The 18,608-nt window shown below is 28.6% G+C and overlaps 5 protein-coding genes across 9 annotated transcripts; 3 read left to right on the plus strand and 2 right to left on the minus strand.

Annotated features, from left to right (window-relative positions):
* Positions 1–149: 149 nt before the first annotated feature.
* Positions 150–2,649, plus strand: LOC127068035 (protein SHQ1 homolog). The gene is made up of 8 exons (XM_051003627.1): positions 150–502; positions 601–791; positions 871–1,058; positions 1,143–1,547; positions 1,627–1,750; positions 1,826–1,989; positions 2,080–2,234; positions 2,336–2,649. Exons 1-8 carry the CDS (start codon positions 360–362, stop codon positions 2,460–2,462), a joined length of 1,497 nt encoding a protein of 498 aa, XP_050859584.1. The 5' UTR covers positions 150–359; the 3' UTR covers positions 2,463–2,649.
* Positions 2,650–2,667: 18 nt separating this feature from the next.
* LOC127068014 (sushi, von Willebrand factor type A, EGF and pentraxin domain-containing protein 1-like) lies at positions 2,668–13,254 on the plus strand. 5 transcript variants are annotated; one of them, XM_051003574.1, is made up of 31 exons: positions 2,668–2,753; positions 3,201–3,560; positions 3,626–3,913; positions 3,994–4,249; positions 4,327–4,527; positions 4,600–4,764; positions 5,514–5,696; positions 5,788–6,204; positions 6,263–6,511; positions 6,583–6,831; positions 6,906–7,115; positions 7,191–7,285; positions 7,361–7,583; positions 7,647–7,859; positions 7,957–8,118; positions 8,201–8,497; positions 8,575–8,714; positions 8,798–8,897; positions 8,976–9,189; positions 9,299–9,456; positions 9,582–9,670; positions 9,741–9,850; positions 9,919–10,091; positions 10,153–10,367; positions 10,460–10,667; positions 10,743–10,916; positions 10,996–11,087; positions 11,159–11,295; positions 11,374–12,380; positions 12,435–12,614; positions 12,711–13,254. In XM_051003574.1, exons 2-31 carry the CDS (start codon positions 3,261–3,263, stop codon positions 12,878–12,880), a joined length of 6,675 nt encoding a protein of 2,224 aa, XP_050859531.1. In that variant the 5' UTR covers positions 2,668–2,753; positions 3,201–3,260; the 3' UTR covers positions 12,881–13,254. The 5 variants fall into 5 exon arrangements, with proteins under 5 accessions (XP_050859531.1, XP_050859533.1, XP_050859532.1 ...); XM_051003576.1 differs by having other exon boundaries at positions 7,972–8,118; XM_051003575.1 differs by having other exon boundaries at positions 5,803–6,204.
* On the minus strand, positions 4,508–5,511 carry LOC127068072 (uncharacterized). The gene is made up of 3 exons (XM_051003723.1): positions 5,262–5,511; positions 5,065–5,182; positions 4,508–5,004 (listed from the first exon to the last, which is right to left on the minus strand). The coding sequence occupies exons 1-3, from the start codon at positions 5,390–5,392 to the stop codon at positions 4,861–4,863; spliced, it is 393 nt and encodes a 130-aa protein (XP_050859680.1). The 5' UTR covers positions 5,393–5,511; the 3' UTR covers positions 4,508–4,860.
* A 374-nt stretch (positions 13,255–13,628) lies between the features above and the next one.
* Positions 13,629–15,093, minus strand: LOC127068070 (mesencephalic astrocyte-derived neurotrophic factor homolog). The gene is made up of 5 exons (XM_051003719.1): positions 14,926–15,093; positions 14,698–14,800; positions 14,489–14,613; positions 14,270–14,411; positions 13,629–14,151 (listed from the first exon to the last, which is right to left on the minus strand). The coding sequence occupies exons 2-5, from the start codon at positions 14,780–14,782 to the stop codon at positions 13,976–13,978; spliced, it is 528 nt and encodes a 175-aa protein (XP_050859676.1). The 5' UTR covers positions 14,783–14,800; positions 14,926–15,093; the 3' UTR covers positions 13,629–13,975.
* Positions 15,094–15,414: 321 nt separating this feature from the next.
* On the plus strand, positions 15,415–17,338 carry LOC127068063 (SAP domain-containing ribonucleoprotein). The gene is made up of 7 exons (XM_051003711.1): positions 15,415–15,808; positions 16,056–16,152; positions 16,220–16,281; positions 16,428–16,664; positions 16,786–16,914; positions 17,017–17,088; positions 17,159–17,338. The coding sequence occupies exons 1-7, from the start codon at positions 15,758–15,760 to the stop codon at positions 17,255–17,257; spliced, it is 747 nt and encodes a 248-aa protein (XP_050859668.1). The 5' UTR covers positions 15,415–15,757; the 3' UTR covers positions 17,258–17,338.
* Positions 17,339–18,608: the final 1,270 nt, after the last annotated feature.

The following is an 18,608-nucleotide window of genomic DNA, read 5'->3' on the forward strand; positions in this document are numbered from 1 at the left end:
CAATATTAAATATGATTGGCTGTTAGCTAATCGAGTTCCTATTGGTTTATACAACTATCCAATCATTGTTATTATTGGCTATAAATCGAAGATTTGTATCCAATAACTGCTATACCCTATAAATTTCGTATCTATATCTAAACAAGTGGAAATAGTAAAATCATAAATTAAATTGTCGTGCACGTGTGAATCGTTATGCTTTGCATATATTTCATTGTGTAATTATTGTATAATTAATTTTGTTTTTATGTCCTTCATTCGTGTCTGTTTTTTATTATGATTTATTTGTACAATTGAATTACTAGATTAATATAAAAAATATATTAAAAATAAGAGGATTGTAAAAAAAAATAATAAAAATGTTAACTCCTCGATTTGAAATAACACAAACCGACTTAGAAGTTACTTTTATTATTCATGCACCGTATGCCAATATTAAAGACGTAGAGATTGACGTTGAAGGAAATGATTTTAGATTTTATGCTACACCTTATTATCTTAGGTAGATTACAAAAATCCAATATGTTTTATTTATTACAGATATTATTATTTATTAAAAACATTTAACTTTTCTTTTATTATATGTTATTTTATTTACAGACTAATGCTACCAGGAAAAATAGAAGAGAATCATGCATCTTCTGGACGTTATGATTGTGAAAAGGGTGATTTTACTTTAAAATTTTCTAAAGTAAACAAAGGTGAATTTTTTCCTAATCTAGATATGATAACTACGTTATTATCAACACCGAAAATGAAAAGTACAATTGTTCCCAACATTGAAGTGATTGGTATGTTGTTAAATGAAGCTAATTTATGGAAAAATATTAAATGTAATGGTAATGAATTTACTTTTTTTTTGATTCATAGGTAATCCTGCAAATTTAGAAAAAATAGATAAGAGTTCGGATGAAGATAATAATGAACAAAATGATAAAGAAGCATCAAATGAATGGTTTATTCCTCAATCAGTGGAATTAGATAATTTAGTTCTATCTATAAATTCTCCCAAATATGGATTTGCTAATAAAATCTCTGGTGCGTTAATAGCTTTTGAGGTATGTTTACATTGATTGATATAAAATAATGTATGTATGATGCAATAATGTGTAACTATATATTTATAAATGATCAATCTGTAGCCAGCATGGATTAAAGAAATTATAGATTTGCCCATGCCTGATAAAATTCCTGAACACGAACGTAAATTTCTTCGTAAAAAAAAAGAATTGGAAGACTTTGACGAACAACATTATATGGCTGATCTTATGGAACCAGAATGTATTGAGCCGTATATTTCTTATATACCAGAATGGTATAATTTAAGGAAAGAAGACATTACATTTAATAAAAATGAAGTTGACCTATTGAAGGAGTTCCCAAATAAAGAATATTTATTAGACGATAAGGAAATTCAATTATTACTTAAAAGTTTAATTGATATTTTATATGGTAGTTGTTATAATTATAGAACAACATTGGGTGATAATACTGTTGAAAGTGGATGGACAATTAACAAGCTGAGCTCAACTTTGTGTTGGTTTCAAGTATGTACTTTTGTTTCTTATCATCTGAAAATTTTAATGTCAACTATTTTTATTTATAATTCTTTATATAATGTTATAGACTTTTTCTAATATGGATGAAGTTATAAACGCATGTATTAGAAGAGCACTTTGTTATCCTATATTAAGGAATTGGGACTTGGCTATCAAAGTTTTTGAAGATGTTAAGCAAGTCGTAATGTTAGGTTCGTTAATAATAAGATATAATATAAACTTAAATAATATTTTAATTATATTTAATGGTATTTTCTGGTCAACAGGAAAAAAGTATATTATAAAACGTTTCTGTGAAATACATAGTTTATTTAATAATTCTTATGAACCACGATATCTATTGAATCAATTGTATATAAAGGATTACTTAATTTGGTTGCAAAATATTCCTGAATCTTTGATAGAATCACTTACTCCTATTTTAGATAATGTGAGTTTACTATAAAAACTTCTGATGTTATATTAGATATAATAGAAAAATTCTATATAGATTAATGAAAATATTATTTTTTGTATTAAGATACATCCAAATAAAGAGGATATACAGTTGGAATTATTAGAATTAGAAGAAGCGGCATATTCTGTTCAAAAAGAAGGCCTTGTTATAGAAAATATAGTACATGATATAACAGGACATGTACAGAATTTAACAATCCATGTTGCACAAAGTGACAAGTAAGAGTAATTAAATATCTTTAGTAAATATAATTAAATAAGAATAAAAAAATTGATATTATTGCAATATAAAATATATATAAATTATTAATTTTTTTCAGATCATCTGACAGTTCAACTACCACTGATAGTAGTGACACAGATACTGATTCAGAAAGTGATAGTTCTAGCAGTAGTACTAGTACCAGTATCAGTTTAGATTCCGATGATTTAACTGAGGCAGAATGAATTTTTTCTTTTTTAATATTTAGTATGAACATAATTTTAATGTGAAATACTTTTCTATTTACTATCTTCCTAACATTATTCAACAGTTTTATAGATTATTAAATTATATTTACATCTCTTTATAAAAAAAAATCATTGTCTTCTCATACATATTTTTTATTTATTAATAAAAATCAAAAAGAATAAAGGAATGTTTTTTTTTTTATTTCAGTCTTCACGTGTGTGCGTGGGGTGTGCAGTGTAACGTTAGGATTAATTGTATCCTGATTCTTTAATCCTAGTAATGCATAGGTAATCTTTTTTATAATATATTTGCTAATTAAATTACTAGTTAAAAATTCAAATAGATAAAGAATGATCTTTAATACATGATGTTTTAAAAAATCGCAAGGTTTATATTTAGTTATTATTTTCTAAAAAATATTCGTTCTTGTATCTTTTATTTCGCTAGTTGCTAATATATGTTTGATATATTAGCAAACTTTTTCATCGAACGAGGAGCGACAAGATGTCGAGACATCAAATGTAGATAGAGGCATTTTTTATATTAAGTGTAGAACAGAGGCTCCGTTGTTCTCGTGTTTTCTAAACTCTGAGATTATTCGACGTTAGCTTGTCGGCGTACTTACATAGTACCAGTTAGCGTTCACGTTAGACAGTGTTTGTTTTTTATCGTGAACCGTGTTTTTTGTGACTCCTGCATACTTTCATTTATATTTTCTTTTAATCTTATTGCAGATTATATTTCCAATGATAGTTTTTGTTAATATAAAAATAAAAAATAATTAGAGTATACGGATGATAAAAATGTTAATGTCATATTGGAGAATATTTCTATTAATCAATGGAGCTTCTTTTCTCTTTGCAAAGTATTCCAACATAAGCGAATTTCGATCGAGCGATACTTTCAAGATTCGTACCACCGATGATATTGATTTAATATCGACAACTTGGAATCATGGCAAGGAAAAGAATAATAACAATCAATATCTGCATCATAGTTTCGAGAGTAATAACAAAATGATCCGACGAAAAGCGGACTTGTTATCACATCTTTTAAAGATCCATATAGATCGCTTGAGAAACGAGACCGACGAGGTAAAGCCAAATGATTCAAATTTGCCTGTTTCAAAGTATACAAACTACCGTCTCACTTTTGCCAGGTAGAACTCGTATTCCTCGTGGATGGATCTGGCTCAATTGGTCTAAACAATTTTCGTAGCGAACTCAATTTCGTAAAGAAACTTCTATCGGAATTTACGGTAGAGCCTTTAACCACCAGAGTTGCAATCGTCACGTTTGGCGGAAGAAGAAACATCAATCGTAACGTTGATCAAATATCCAAAACTGGAAGCGATAATCATAAATGTTATTTACTTAACAGGCAACTTAATAACATCAGTTATACCGGTGGTGGAACGTATACGCGTGGTGCACTTTTTGAAGCTCTCGTTAGTAATTTAAAATTGAAAGACATTTAAAAATTAATCATCACCGAGAAAAGGATTAATTAATGAGATCATTGCAACAGGCTATTCTTGAGAAAGGTCGGGAAGCAGCAAAAAAGGTAATATTTCTGATAACCGATGGCTTCAGTAATGGCGGAGATCCACGTCCTGTTGCTGATCTTTTGAAGAATGCTGGCGTTATGATATTTACCTTTGGGATACGTACGGGCAATGTAAAGGAACTTCACGATATCGCCAGTAATCCTGGATACACTCACAGTTATTTTTTGGATAGTTTCGCCGAATTCGAAGCGTTGGCTCGTCGTGCTTTACATCATGGTGAGGATTAAAGTAATTTATCAAATATACGATTGATGAGATACGATCGATCGAATATGTAACGATAATTTGTGTAGATTTGAAAACAGGAAAATATGTACCTGTGGCAGTTAGCAGTGATTGCGATATTTTATGTATGAACAATGAAATGAACAAAGTTAGAGAGAAAAATTGTTGCGATGATTTAGCGATCTGTTCGTGCGGTATAACAACCGGTCATTACGCTTGTATTTGTCCGGTAGGATTTTTTGGCTCTGGTTTTAAAGGTTCTTGCCAACGTGAGTATATTTTTCTACTAATCTTGTTAACAACTATTATATATATGTCTCTTAATTATAAATTATGTATAGCATGTCCAAATGGGACGTACGCTTCCGGCTATATTTCTGGGGATTCAACGTCTATCTGTATACCTTGTCCAGATGTTAATCACGTCACTCTGAAAGTACCTGCTACTACGGTGGAAGATTGTGTTTGTGCTTTTGGCTTCACCACTGATGGGAAAAAATGTGAAGGTAATTGTAAGACTACTCTATATACATCGATCTTATAAAAGAAATTTTGTATTGGATATATAAAATGTATGGATGCATTAAAAATATATTAAATATTTATCGAATTAAGCCTTTTCCAGGTGCAAGCATTGGTATATCTCCCTGTAACAGAGTTTCAGTCTCCATAGGATTCATTTGATCGATTGTGTACGGTCCGTATATTTCTAATTGAAAATCAGGCTTCGATGCAAGCCAACCATACTAGAAAAAATATAATTAATTGTTTAAATCAATCGTCAAATTGATTTCAAGCGATCATACTTCGCTATTGCTTGTTTCTGGTGTAGGTAAGCAAGACCTTTCATCTTTGATAGATAAATGATCGACGACTGTGATCTGTTTTTTCTCGCACAACTCTGTCATTTCCTTTTTCACGTTTCTACCAAATAATTACTGAGAAAAATATCGACTTCGGTCACACATACGTACACTGATCTTAATCAGAATCATTTTCGTACTTGTATTCATCCAGCAAAGGACCGTACGTTTGAAACCACATCATTTGCATCGCTCGCGTCTTCTTTATTTCTTCGGTTAAATTCCGAGAAATAGCAATGAAATCATAGGGCTTATTGCATCGTGCATCCATCGTTGAAATTTAATCAGTGAACTTAAGCGAACACAATTGGAATATGATCTCGAAAACAAATGAAACATTGCACTTTTCACGTTATTCGCATTGAACTATTTTCTTTTTTTTTTTTTTTTAGTTATAACGTGCCCGAAATTAAAAGTACCAGAAAATGGATATCTGGTGAAAGCGAATGCCTGTAGCAACGTGGTAAACGCTGCTTGTGGTATAAGATGTAGAATTGGATTTCAATTGACCGGTGATAGTATTCGACTTTGTGAAAAAGACGGAACTTGGTCTGGTAATGAGCCACAATGTTCACGTAAGTTTACTACTTATTACGTAAATGAACAATCCTTCATCTTGTTAGTAAAAAGATGTCTAATTAACGCTAAAGAAAGAGTATTTAACAGTAAAGACTTGCCCAGCACTACGAGCACCGCTACATGGAAGAGTTCGTTGTCAACATGACGAAGTTTATCAAGATCGAATGAAGGAAGATTTAACTTCGTATCCGATCGATACGCGTTGCCAATTTAGGTGCGATGTCGGCTACCAATTGCGAGGAAGTAAAGTTCGAAATTGTTTGCCTGTTTCGCGTTGGGATGGTCTGGAAACAACTTGCAAACCGATTAAATGTGAACCCCTAAAGCAATTAGCAAATGGTATGATCTACCCTACGAACTGCACGGGTCCTGAAAAGTTATCCTTCGCGATGAACTGTACTATTTTGTGCAAAGAAGGATACAAGTTGGAAGGACCACGAAGTAGGTTCTGCGGTGGACGCGCAGGTGTTTGGTCACAACGTTGCAGTGTCAATCGTTGCGTAGGTCAGTATTTTATTATTATTAATTATTGTTTTTATCCTATATTTATTTATATTTTTAGATAGCACTCCACCAGTCATTGCATGTCCATCTTCCATAACCATTGAGAGTTTGCCCAATAAGAATTATGCCTATGTTAACTGGACTGTACCAGAAGCTACTGATAACGATAGCGATTCCGTTGTTGTGTGGAGCAAACCACACATTGTTCTTCCACGGAAGATGAAAATTGGTACTCGTACTATCGTTTATGTAGCGCAAGATGCCAGTAGGAATAAAGCAAAATGTAAATTCCAGGTCAAAGTGATCGGTAAGTTGAAGAATCAATTTCATTCTATAACGAATAGAATTTATTTACGTGGTAATATATTGTTTTTGAAGATAAGGAACCACCGATGGTCGAAAATTGTATAGATCCTCCAGTGATATTTTCTGATCGTGAAAATGGAGCAATTAATGTCACCTGGAACGAGCCAGGATTTTACGACAATTCGAAGCTACCGATAAGAATCGAGCAAAGTCATCGACTCGAGGATAACGTGTTTCCAATTGGTAAAACACAAATTATATATAATGCTACCGATATGTACGGAAATATTGCGAATTGTATATTAAACATCACTGTTAAAAGTAAGAGATAGTAAAATATTTCTTTTTCATATTATATCGACTATCACATGGTTTACATTTAAACACGGTTTCAGATGTATGCAAGAATGTTACATTACCTTCAGACAAGAGCATAAATTGTTTATACAATTCGAATCAAACGTCACAATGCATAACTACTTGCAATGAAGGCTACGAATTGGTGCAGGAGACATCGTATCTTGGTCCTGTGAATGAGGATATGCCATTTAAATGTAACTCGGAAAATGAAACTTCGAATGATTATGTTATATCTGATTGCTTGGGTCAGTATATTACTATGTCCTTTTAGTTAGATATACTACTAATTTATACATTATATATTAATCCATATTCCACAGAATCCGAACAACTAAAAACTGTATATGTAGAAGGAAATATCGCTCTTGAAGGCGATACTAAATCGTTCTGTAATAACTCAACAAATCTTCGGGAAGTGAGCACATCAAAGTTTTTTGTTTAACAAATTTTTAGTTAGACTTATTGATTATTATTTCATTGCCGTGTGTAGTTAACCGATCGTATTACTGAAGACTTAAGATCGAAGCTAATCGATATCTGCAATAATGACGTTGAATGTAATCTCGTGAGCTTTGATCCTGAATGCGAAGACGACTTTTTTACTTCGAAAAATTTATACTCAAGTTTGGTAAGATTTCGAAGGAATGAAAGAAAAGATGAAGATAAAATTAAGAGGAAAAAAGAAAAGATCGAAATTAAGTTTAAATTCATTGGTACGTAAGGATACTGTTTATATATTGATCATTTTATGAAATATGATATAATTATTGATATAGGAAAGATAATTAAAGAAAATCCAGACAATCCAAAAAAAGCATTGCAAAAGTTAAGAGATAAGATACAAATGATGACACATTCTGGAGAACTGAATCTACTAAATAATAAAACTAATCAAGAGATAGCTAAACTTGCACTTAATTTGCACATAGTATTTGGAGAAATACAAGATTTTTGTGAGCCTGGCAGTATACCTAGAAAGCATACTTGCAGTGAGACAAACATATTTTCTTATTTCTATAAGATATATTGATATATTCTAATTATTAATCTATATTATAGAGTATGCAATTTATTAATTTTTTTCAGTAAAATGTCCTTTAGGTACTTTCCACGATACTTCCGCACGACAATGTCGACCATGCCCTTTTGGAGAGTATCAGGATGTAAGCGGATCTATACAATGCAAACAATGTCCTGAACATACTTACACTAGAAGGATGCGTACAAAATCATTACAAGAGTGTATATGTGAGAGATAATTAATGTGCAAATAATAGAAATCATTAACAGTTCTAACATATAGATATTTATACTATTAATTCTTTTTTAGCTGTTTGTCAGCCAGGATATTATTCCAAACGTAGACATCATGGATCTATTATATCTGTAGAACCTTGTATGTCTTGTACTTTTGGCTTTTACCAACCAAAATATGGTCAAATAACATGTTTACCATGTCCGGCGAATACAACTACTCAAAATCGTGGTTCTATAACTATAAATGAATGCATAAATCTTGATATAACAAAAAATGATATTTGTTATACAAAACCTTGTTTGAACGATGGTCAATGTTTAGAAAAAGAAGATGAAGATTACATTTGTGAATGTCGTGATTATTATGTTGGTAAGAACATAAACTTTGATTTGTTGTATCAATTTTTGAATTGTTATAACAATTTTTTGGTAATACATTTTTTTTAGGCACACAATGTGAAATATTTCAAAATCCATGTAAATCTTCACCATGCTTAAATGAAGGATTATGCATTGTACATGAAGCTAATAAAAACATGCCATATTATTGTTCTTGTAAAAGTGCTTATACTGGACAAAATTGTGAGGTAGAAAATTCAATTATTACTTTTAAATAGTTAACATCAATTTTAAATTAATAAATACAAAAATTTTCTAATTTAATTTCTAGGTTTATATCGATGAATGTACTCATAATCCTTGTCAAAATGATGGAAAGTGTGTTAGCACAGAGAATGACTACGTATGTATATGTAAAGATGGTTTCGAAGGTAATTATATATATAAATTTTGAAATATTTTCTATATATTTTAAGTGGTTCTCTATATATCTAGTATCGTATTTTTAGGTGATTTCTGTGAAACTTCTGTAAATTATTGTGATCTAATGCCTTGTGAAAAGGGATCAACATGTAACATTGTGAATCAAACATGGTATTGTTCTTGCATATCTGGCTTTTTAGGACGTCGTTGTAATTTATTACCATGTGATTGGCTTCCTTGTCATGAAAATTCTATTTGTATAAACATCATGGAAAAAAATGCAACAAGAAATAGTTACAGGTTTGAATTTTAAACTACCCAATGAAAATGATTATTTTATTATATTTTATAAAAGAGATTTGAATATATATATGTATTCCTCGTGTATATATTTTATTATTTTTAAAAGATGCGAATGTCCGATTGGATATACTGGAAAAGATTGCACAAAAAAAATCGATTACTGTAGTAGTTCACCTTGCAAAAATGGTGGACAATGTAAAAGTATATCTTTTAATTATACTTGTATCTGTCCTCTATCATTTATAGGAAATAACTGTGAAATTGGTAAGTTCATAAAGTATGTTAAATTAATTTAATTTAGTAATTTTGCTATTCTCTATATTTTGGAGATATATTAATTCTGAGCATCTATATATTTAAATCTTAAATGAGATGTTTTTGTAACAAAGAATTGACATCCGATTATATCATGCATTTTGTGAGATCCAGTACAACTAATTATGTGATGATGAAAGGCCCAATAAAAAATATATCACAGGTAAAAAAATTAATAGGAAATCAAATATTACGAAGCCTATATTTTATTCTTTTATAAATTTCTTTTTTAGTTGACTATTACTGTGTGGTTGCAATCCATGGACACTTTTAATTATGGTACTGTACTTTCATATGCTACACCTGATGAAGATAATGCGCTTACAGTAACAGATTATAATGGGTAAGTCATTTCTTTCTATTATTATTTTGAAATATCACTTAAAATATTTAATAAAAAATTTTATATAGTTTTGTATTATATATCAATGGACATGAAGTAGTAACCGACATTAAAGTTAATGATGGTTATTGGCATTTTCTTTGTATTACATGGGAGAATACTAATGGGTCTTGGAATATTTTTCTTGATGGAATACTTAAAGATACTGGTACAAACTTAGCAAAGGGTTTAACTATTCCAGGTAGATTTCTATTAGATTATTTATTATTAATGTAAAAACTTATAATGATCTTCGTCTTTAGGTAATGGATCCTTCATTATTGGACAAGAACAAGATCGAATGGGTGGTGGTTTTTCTGAATCAGAATCATTCGTGGGTAATATTACATTATTAGATATTTGGGATTCGACTTTTACAAATGATTATATAATGCACTTATATAGAACATGTGAAAAATACTATGGCACTCTTTTTACATGGTCTCACATATTGGAACATATATATGGAGATATTATGGTAATTATATCTTTTTTATTAATGAATTTAATAACTTAATTAAATTAAACATTCCTACAATATTGTAAAAATATATCATGATTTTTTTTTAGATCATAAACAGCCAATTTTGTCGTGGTTGCTCTCTACCAGTTGTACCATTTAAAGGTAACGTAAATACTACAGAAGATTTATTAGAAGCAACTTATTATTGTGATACTGGATATGTGCTTAAATTTGGTGGTAAAGAACAACAAGTACTAAGAAGGAAATGTCTTAAAAATGGTGAATGGGAAGGATCTGATACACCTAAATGTCTTAGTAAGACTTACAAAATTATTTAAAACTGAGGATTGTTGTAGTTTTATTTGTTTTATATTTTTTATAATTTTTTAGAGGTAAAATGCGGCTTTCCTGGATATTTTCCACGCGGTTATATAAGAGGCTGGTCGTATTTTTTCGGAGATGAAATTTATTATTCTTGTATCAGTGGCTATGAACTCCATGGAAGCGTACGTCGAATATGCAAATCAAATGGAAAATGGAGTGGATTACCACCTCTTTGTATTGGTAAAATTGATAACTACATATATCTTGTTAGTGAATTATTCAGTTTAGAAAAGTTTAAATAAATGTTTTCTTGTGACAGGAGTAACATGTAAAAGTTTACTGGCACCAGAAAATGGGGATATAGAGTACATAATAGAAGAGAATGAGAGAGATGACATTACAATTTTGCAGGTATAATATACTTCTTTAAGAGCAATGTTTAATATTATAGCAAATGTTTATTTTATTGTTATTTTATTTAGGCAGGACAACAAATTGAATTTAAATGTAATTCCGGATTTCGTTTGGTTGGAGAAAAATATCTAACATGTTTAGAAACTGGTATATGGAATCATGATAATCCAGTTTGCATTCCTTACAGTTGTCCACCGCCGATAAAGTAAATTTTTATATAAATTTTGCAAAACAATTATTTTTTTATAAAATTAAAGGTACTTACTTTTTTTTTTTAATATAGGATAGAGCATGGTTACATGAAAGTAATTACTAACGGAAATGAAAAATCTTTTAGTTCTTCCAAATTTAAAGAAAATTCTACTAATGACCCTTTTGCCAGAAACTACTTTTATGGTGATACTATTGAATATTTTTGTGATCCTGGTTATAAATTCGAAAACAATAATTCTTCTACAATGTTTATTCTGCAATGTTCCAACAATGGTTTGTGGTCTAGTTACTTTCCAAATTGTATTCTTATTAAATGTCCTTGGCCAAACCCAGTAGAAGAAGGAAAGATATTTTTAAGTATAAAAGGCAATTTGACCTTGGAGATTCCAACAGTTTCAGAAGGATCATATTGGACACAACATTTCAACAATAAAGAATTAAAAGAGAATTTTGTTCTTAATACAGAAATTGTTGTTACTTGCAATTCAGGATATACATTAATAGGTAAAAATAGTAGAATATGTAGCAACGAAGGAATTTGGATTCCAGATAATCAGATTTGTGAACCACGTAAATGTTCAGTTTCTAATCATTTAGTTTCACGATTTCTTAATATCAATGCACTGAATAATGTGCATAATAAAAGTGAAAAATACAAAGAAGAAAGTTATAAAAATATGAACAATTCTTATGGAAATATTCACTTTTACATTGAAGGAGATATTTATAATAAAAGGATTCTTATGACGTGTCAAAATAATATGAGTCATTCAAATGCTTTTACTGATGATGAAAAATTAAATATTACATGGATTTGTAACGAAACTAATCAATGGAAACTCGTGAATTTTTTACAATATAATAATAAATTTATACAAATACATGATTCGAAAAATGAAACATGCGAAGGAGTACTGTGTGCTACATTCATTAATATTACCAATATCAACATGAATGATTTAAAAAATGCTATTAATATTTTTACCTTTAGTTGTCAAAGAAACTATGTTCTTGAAGGCACTGAAACATTAACATGTCATTCAAATGGCACATGGTCTGCTATGCCTTTGTGTAAACGTAAGTTAAGAATTATTAACTGTATAAAGAAATCTAGAATATTGTTATTTTCAGATATGACTTGTCGAAATCCAATATTACCATTTAATACAGTATTAAAACAAAATGAAACTGATTATAATGTTGATGATATAATTCATTTTGAATGTATACCTGGATATCGAATTTTTGGGCAATCAACTGCAAAATGTCTTTCTAATGGAAAATGGTCCAAAATGCGCGGCAGGTGTTCTAGTAAGCTACAAATTAATTCTTCGTTCTGAATAAATACTAAATCAAACCTTTATTTTAATATTTATGGAAGATACTGTTGATTTGTTATATTTCTAGAAATATCGTGCGGCAAACCTGTAGTACCACCTGGTATAATTGTTCAGGGGCCATCTTATTTATTTCGAGAACAACTTGCTTATATTTGTCCTAATGGTAAAAAGGTAGGTTCAATTACTTGTAAATCCGATGGAAAATGGAGCGATCCTCCACAATGTACTAACAAATAATTATAGAAAATATATTGCAATATATAATTAAAATTCAAATAATAATTAAAAAATATATAAAAATACGCACGAACACATAAACGGTCGTATATATTTTCATATCATTTTAGCGAGAATGTTTAAATTCATATAATTATCAAAGTAAACATATATACATATATGTACATATACGCATACGTGTATATATTTATTTGTGAGCTAAATAACACTAATGATAAATGAGTATAAGTTCATATAAAAATATATTAAAAGTAAGAAACTTTTTGTACATTGCTGCAAAGCAATTTAGATATCCAGTGTTAAAAATAAACTGTTTATACAAATTTGTCAAAACTAATATTTCGTTGTCTATCAAATATAAGTATTTACTATTACTGTGTGTGTTGTACAATGAAATGCACAATTAGATATGAAAATTACGAAATTTTTTTATAGATATAGAAATGTGCAATTTGTTTTCCGTTACATGTTTTTTCATTGCCCTACACTCCTGTTTATGAAAAATTTAGAGAAGTGATTGTTTTTCAAACTTTTATGAAATTTGAGATCCTTAGACTTCTTTTATCGGCACATCCTATATGCTTCATAGTTTTTAAATATAGTGATGTGTATATTACATGAAGATAATTCATTTTATCAGACTATTAGAGGAAGGGCAATGAAAATAGAAATATCATAAAATATCCCAATTTGAAAAACTTACATTCCAAAATTATATCTATAAATATTGTATAAATGAAGCACCATCTGATAATCTTAGTTTATATTCATTTTTAGCCTCATCAAAGAGAGAGATAAACAAAAATAATTAAATAATTAACATGTTATTTTTAATTTGTCTTAAACTGTCCTATGATGATCACAAAGTTAAGAAACAGTTTAAAAAATAATACAATATTACACAAAAGTAATATAAATTAATAATTTCTAATGATTTTTCATAAATCAAACGTTTTAAAAAAGAAATTGTATCAAAGTACATAAATATTAAATGTACACATATTTTAAATATTGCTATTAATTTTCCTGCCAAACAGAATAATGCACAATTGATTTATAATATCTTAATTATTTATTTATATCTTAGAGCTCTCTTCAAAGCTCTGTTTTAGAATTGCTGGAATATTTAGGCTTAAGTTCTTCAATCCGTTTAATAAAATCTGTCTTTTCTATGCATCCTTCACACGATTCCTCCCAATCATTTAAAATTTTTTTCAAATCTCTTACTTTTAACTTTTTCAAATCCACTGTTCTAAGATCTATTTGTTTTTCTGTAACAAACGCGGAATGTTATATGATCGCTATTATTAATTAATATTATTTCTAATACATAATAACATTACATAAAATAGTATTTTATGATATACAATTTTTAAAAAATACATATACCATATCGTAAATCACATATCTGTGGGTCCTTTTTCTTTAATTTTTCACATATTTTATCTGCAGGCATAGACCACGATACTGGTTTGCTAAGTTCTCCCAAAATGCCTGTGGCAGATTCTTCTAAACCACCTAAATAATAGCACTAAAAGATACAAGCAAGATTATTTTTATAACTGCATACTTTTATATAAAGATTATTTGTATGGTAAAAGTACTTACAAATCTATTTTCTTTTGACTTTGTAGTTTTACAAAATTCTTTGAACTCTGTCTCTATTTTTTTAGGATCATCTTTAATATCATTTGTTAAAGTTTCAACAAATTTATTTACAGTAGTTACACATACTATAAAAAAAGATAAAAAAAGATAAGTAACTAAAGATAATATATTATTTGATAATAAAAATGCAATATATAAGAATAAGTTACCTTCGCATTCTCCTTCTTTTAAAGCTGTTATAAAGGATATCATACTAAAAGTTACAATGACAGTAAACCACATTTTAATATCCATTTTTATAAATGATATACACTAAAAAGTTAATAAATCGTTTAGTTTGACGTTAATAAAACTTTTTACTTAAATAAAACATTTGCGAAATCAAATACCGCTTTAATAGGTTAAGAATAAACAATGGTGATATACAAAATACATACGATAAGAATTAGTTCAATAGACGTATATTAAGTAAGTAGCAGCTTTAAAACTTAATAATCTTTCTTGAATTTATATTTTTTAATTCGAACAATTACTGTTTTAACGCATTCTTCCAGCACAGAACGAACAAAACTTCACACTACTTTTATACACGTTAGATAGTGTCAAAAATCCGGAAATAGACCTGGCGTATTCTGATTGGTCCTTATTCAAAATTCGTTTACATGTATTAAATGACACGATAAAATAAAAATATAATATAAAAATATACAAATATCCTAAATATTGTACAATTTTACTTATAATTTTTAATTAAAAATCAACGAGTAGGTATTTCTACAGTTTTTGAAAATCACAAATTGCGAAAATACGAATATTCTTCAAACGACCAATCGTTACACATTTTCTGACTAATTCAAATTTGATTGGTTTTTTATATATACGTGTAATCGCAAAATCGACTAAGGTCTTAACCACAAAGTAAAATGTGAAAATTTTGATAATTTCATAAATTAAATCTTAATAATACATGTAGGTTAGAGTATATTAATAATTTTATATTACACGTATATATTACCAACTTAAAAATTTGCTATTTTATGTATCGACTTTTGGTAATACTCTATTCACATTTTTGGTTAAGTTTTCGATCGATCGATTACGGTATTTCATTGCAAACAGTTGCGGCTTTCATTGTAAACTGTTATAAACAGTCATAACATCTTTACATTGTTCTATTCGTTTCTAAGTTTACTGAATGTGCTTTATGAGATGATAACGAATTTGTAATTTACTTGACATTTCTTTTAAAATTAAAAAGAAAGAGACACCATGGCTGATTCATCTTACGAAAAAGGATTGACTGAACTTTCGAAAATGAAGGTACGCTGATTGAATCAAATTTAATACTTTATCGCATTCTAACCTATTTCTTATTAGGAGCATAAATTTTTATATTAAAATTTATTTTGTTTTTCACGTCATTATGAATAAGAAATATAATATTACGGTGAACTATAATATTATTTTTTAAAAATAAAATTTTATATCATAAAAATTATTAGTAATAAAATGCATTAATTATTAATTTATAATATGAATCAATAAATAAATGTATTTATTTTGCAAGGTTGCAAATCTGAAGGTAGAATTAAAACAAAGAGGTCTTCCTACAACAGGAAACAAAAATGAATTGGTTGAAAGGCTTCAATTAGCGATACATGGTGGTAAGTAATATTAGATTTAATTTTTAGATACAGGTATATATAAGCATGTTTATATTTTATATTTTAGATTCTGCATTATCTTTGGATGAAACAGCAGAGGAAATATTAGATGAAGATGCAGTTCTTGGTGTAAGTATTATTTGTGTATGTGTGTATTTGTGTTTGTATTATAAAAATATATATTATATTTTAATAATATTTAAGTGTTCTTTAAATAATATATGGAAATGTATGAATAATATATGAAAATGTTACTGTATTATATAATTTTATAGGATGAAGAAATAGAAGAATTATCAAGTAAACCTGATTCACAAGAGATTAATGAGAAAAGAAAGTTGTCAGTAGAAAGTAATGTGGGTAATACAAAAAAAATAGTTTTAAATCGTAAACCTGTGATTGAAGATGTTAAGATGGATGAAGTAGAGAAACACGATAATGATACAAAATCTTCAGAAAGTGCATCTCCCGAGAAAAAAATTATAAAATTATCAGAGCTTGGTACCAAGGAGGTAAAAATTTATAACACATAATATAAAATTATGTTACTACATTATAATAACTTAACAATTAATGTTTATTATTTTTATATACATATATGTATATATATATATATATATATATAAATAATAGAGATTAGAAATGAGAGCAAAAAAGTTTGGACTACCATTATCAGAAGCTGCAAAGAAGGAAGCTCGATCAGCAAGATTTAGTGTTAATAATCAAAATAACAAATCAGCTGCATCTGTAAAAACTCCCGTAGTAAGTTTTATTTTCAAATAAAATTGTCTATTGCTAGTTTATAATATTATTAATTATTTAATATTATTTTATATATGTGTATATATATATATATGTACATAGCACACAACTTACGAGGTCTTAAAGAAACGTGCAGAAAGATTTGGAATGTCAGTTTCTAGCGTAATGGATAAGGTAATAATTAAAAATACTTTGATAAATTTTCTTTCTTTTAATATTGATCACTAAAATAATCATTTTTTAGGCTGAATTGGAAGCGCGAATAGAGAAGAGAAAAGCTAGATTCGGAGAAGTGAAACCAATCGAGAAAGTATTTCCTAATAAAGTCAAAATTGTTAAATGATATTCGTTATTGTATACTAAGACAGTAATTTAGATTACAACATATCTTGTTTTTTTCAATAAAATAATAATATACTATAAAGATGGCGTATACCTATTAAACAACATGTTAAAGCAACTACGTTTCAAAGATAACAGTATTATAATGTGGATAAACGAATTTCACATACAATGATATTCCACATAACTTATTTATAAAAGTTCTTAAAAAAACGTTTTGACGTTTTCATTTTTTAGCAATTAAAGAATAATGTATTGTTTTAAAATGTAAAGATATTGCTATGTAAATAAAAGACGCACATTTTTAAAGTTGAACATTTTGCTATTAAGACCGTTCACCTAATAATATTGCTGAAGACTTGTGTGAATCTAGAAACGAATATGGAAATAAATAAAACCACGAAAAACAAGGCTGGAAATTTTACTTCATAGATAGTGTGGAAATGAACTAATACTTTAATCTAAAAAAAAATAATATATAATATATAAATATTACATATATTCACTAATTATTATTTTTCACTAAATTATTGACAAAATCTTAATTTTAGTCATAAATTTATAAACTTACATATAAAATATACATGAGTCTTCAGAATTCTATATATTTAATTTATTTATTTGTGCAAATATTATTAGCAATATAGTGATTCTATACAGCTATTCGTTCAGTAATTTATTTCATTATATCGCGAGTAGTACTGATCCAAATTTCATCATGTAGAGATTGTTGCATCTGAAGATCTACGGGTTAACGGTGACTCATATAAGTAAAATAAATAAGAATAAAAGATAATAAAGGGAAACAAAAAAAAATATGAAAAAACAATAAAGAAAATATAATTTTTCTGCGACTTTTTTAAATAAATTATTCTAGAATTCTATTATAATAAGTCTGTATATTTATTGCAACATTATCATATATGGAAAAAATAAATATTTTAATGTTCAATTACAATTAGATTGAAGAGATTTTGGAAGTCTTAAAATATGCAGCCATTCGCCCGATAGTACTTGCTTTATATAATTCAGATATAGATTAAGATATGTACGAAGTACTATCGACCCAGGTCCCACCGCGTGGAGGTAGCTGCATCTGGGGACCCACGAACTAACGGGGACTCTACTCTATAAGATTCGCGAGACCGGTGTGAGCAAATAATCGCCGAACAAATAAAACGAAGTCCTCGGTAGGACTTTTAATCGCGCTCGGACACTCACGTGAGTGTCCGAATGATTCTACTTCAAAATACGCATTACCGGCGTAATCTTATCTATATATTAAGCAAGTAAAACTAAGTCCACGGTAGGACACTTAATTCGCGCCCGAACACTCACGTGGTGTTAATACA

This window comes from Vespula vulgaris, chromosome 12, assembly GCF_905475345.1.
Source record: "Vespula vulgaris chromosome 12, iyVesVulg1.1, whole genome shotgun sequence".
NCBI classification, from domain to species: Eukaryota; Metazoa; Arthropoda; class Insecta; order Hymenoptera; family Vespidae; genus Vespula; species Vespula vulgaris.

What these genes read in the sequence shown, in the direction of transcription:
- LOC127068035 (XM_051003627.1), top strand. Translation starts at nt 360, where the DNA reads ATGTTAACTCCTCGATTTGAAATAACACAAACCGACTTAGAAGTTACT. An exon ending in TCCCAACATTGAAGTGATTG is followed by an intron (nt 792 to 870) that starts GTATGTTGTTAA and finishes TTTGATTCATAG; the next exon opens with GTAATCCTGCAAATTTAGAA. An exon ending in GTGCGTTAATAGCTTTTGAG is followed by an intron (nt 1,059 to 1,142) that starts GTATGTTTACAT and finishes ATCAATCTGTAG; the next exon opens with CCAGCATGGATTAAAGAAAT.
- LOC127068014 (XM_051003574.1), top strand. Translation starts at nt 3,261, where the DNA reads ATGATAAAAATGTTAATGTCATATTGGAGAATATTTCTATTAATCAAT. An exon ending in TGAGAAACGAGACCGACGAG is followed by an intron (nt 3,561 to 3,625) that starts GTAAAGCCAAAT and finishes CACTTTTGCCAG; the next exon opens with GTAGAACTCGTATTCCTCGT. An exon ending in AATTAAGTTTAAATTCATTG is followed by an intron (nt 7,584 to 7,646) that starts GTACGTAAGGAT and finishes TTATTGATATAG; the next exon opens with GAAAGATAATTAAAGAAAAT.
- LOC127068072 (XM_051003723.1), bottom strand. Translation starts at nt 5,392, where the DNA reads ATGGATGCACGATGCAATAAGCCCTATGATTTCATTGCTATTTCTCGG. An exon ending in CCTTTGCTGGATGAATACAA is followed by an intron (nt 5,183 to 5,261) that starts GTACGAAAATGA and finishes ATTATTTGGTAG; the next exon opens with AAACGTGAAAAAGGAAATGA. An exon ending in CAGAAACAAGCAATAGCGAA is followed by an intron (nt 5,005 to 5,064) that starts GTATGATCGCTT and finishes TATTTTTTCTAG; the next exon opens with TATGGTTGGCTTGCATCGAA.
- LOC127068070 (XM_051003719.1), bottom strand. Translation starts at nt 14,782, where the DNA reads ATGGATATTAAAATGTGGTTTACTGTCATTGTAACTTTTAGTATGATA. An exon ending in AAAAGAAGGAGAATGCGAAG is followed by an intron (nt 14,614 to 14,697) that starts GTAACTTATTCT and finishes CTTTTTTTATAG; the next exon opens with TATGTGTAACTACTGTAAAT. An exon ending in GATATGTGATTTACGATATG is followed by an intron (nt 14,152 to 14,269) that starts GTATATGTATTT and finishes CGTTTGTTACAG; the next exon opens with AAAAACAAATAGATCTTAGA.
- LOC127068063 (XM_051003711.1), top strand. Translation starts at nt 15,758, where the DNA reads ATGGCTGATTCATCTTACGAAAAAGGATTGACTGAACTTTCGAAAATG. An exon ending in CATCTGTAAAAACTCCCGTA is followed by an intron (nt 16,915 to 17,016) that starts GTAAGTTTTATT and finishes ATATGTACATAG; the next exon opens with CACACAACTTACGAGGTCTT. An exon ending in TTTCTAGCGTAATGGATAAG is followed by an intron (nt 17,089 to 17,158) that starts GTAATAATTAAA and finishes ATCATTTTTTAG; the next exon opens with GCTGAATTGGAAGCGCGAAT.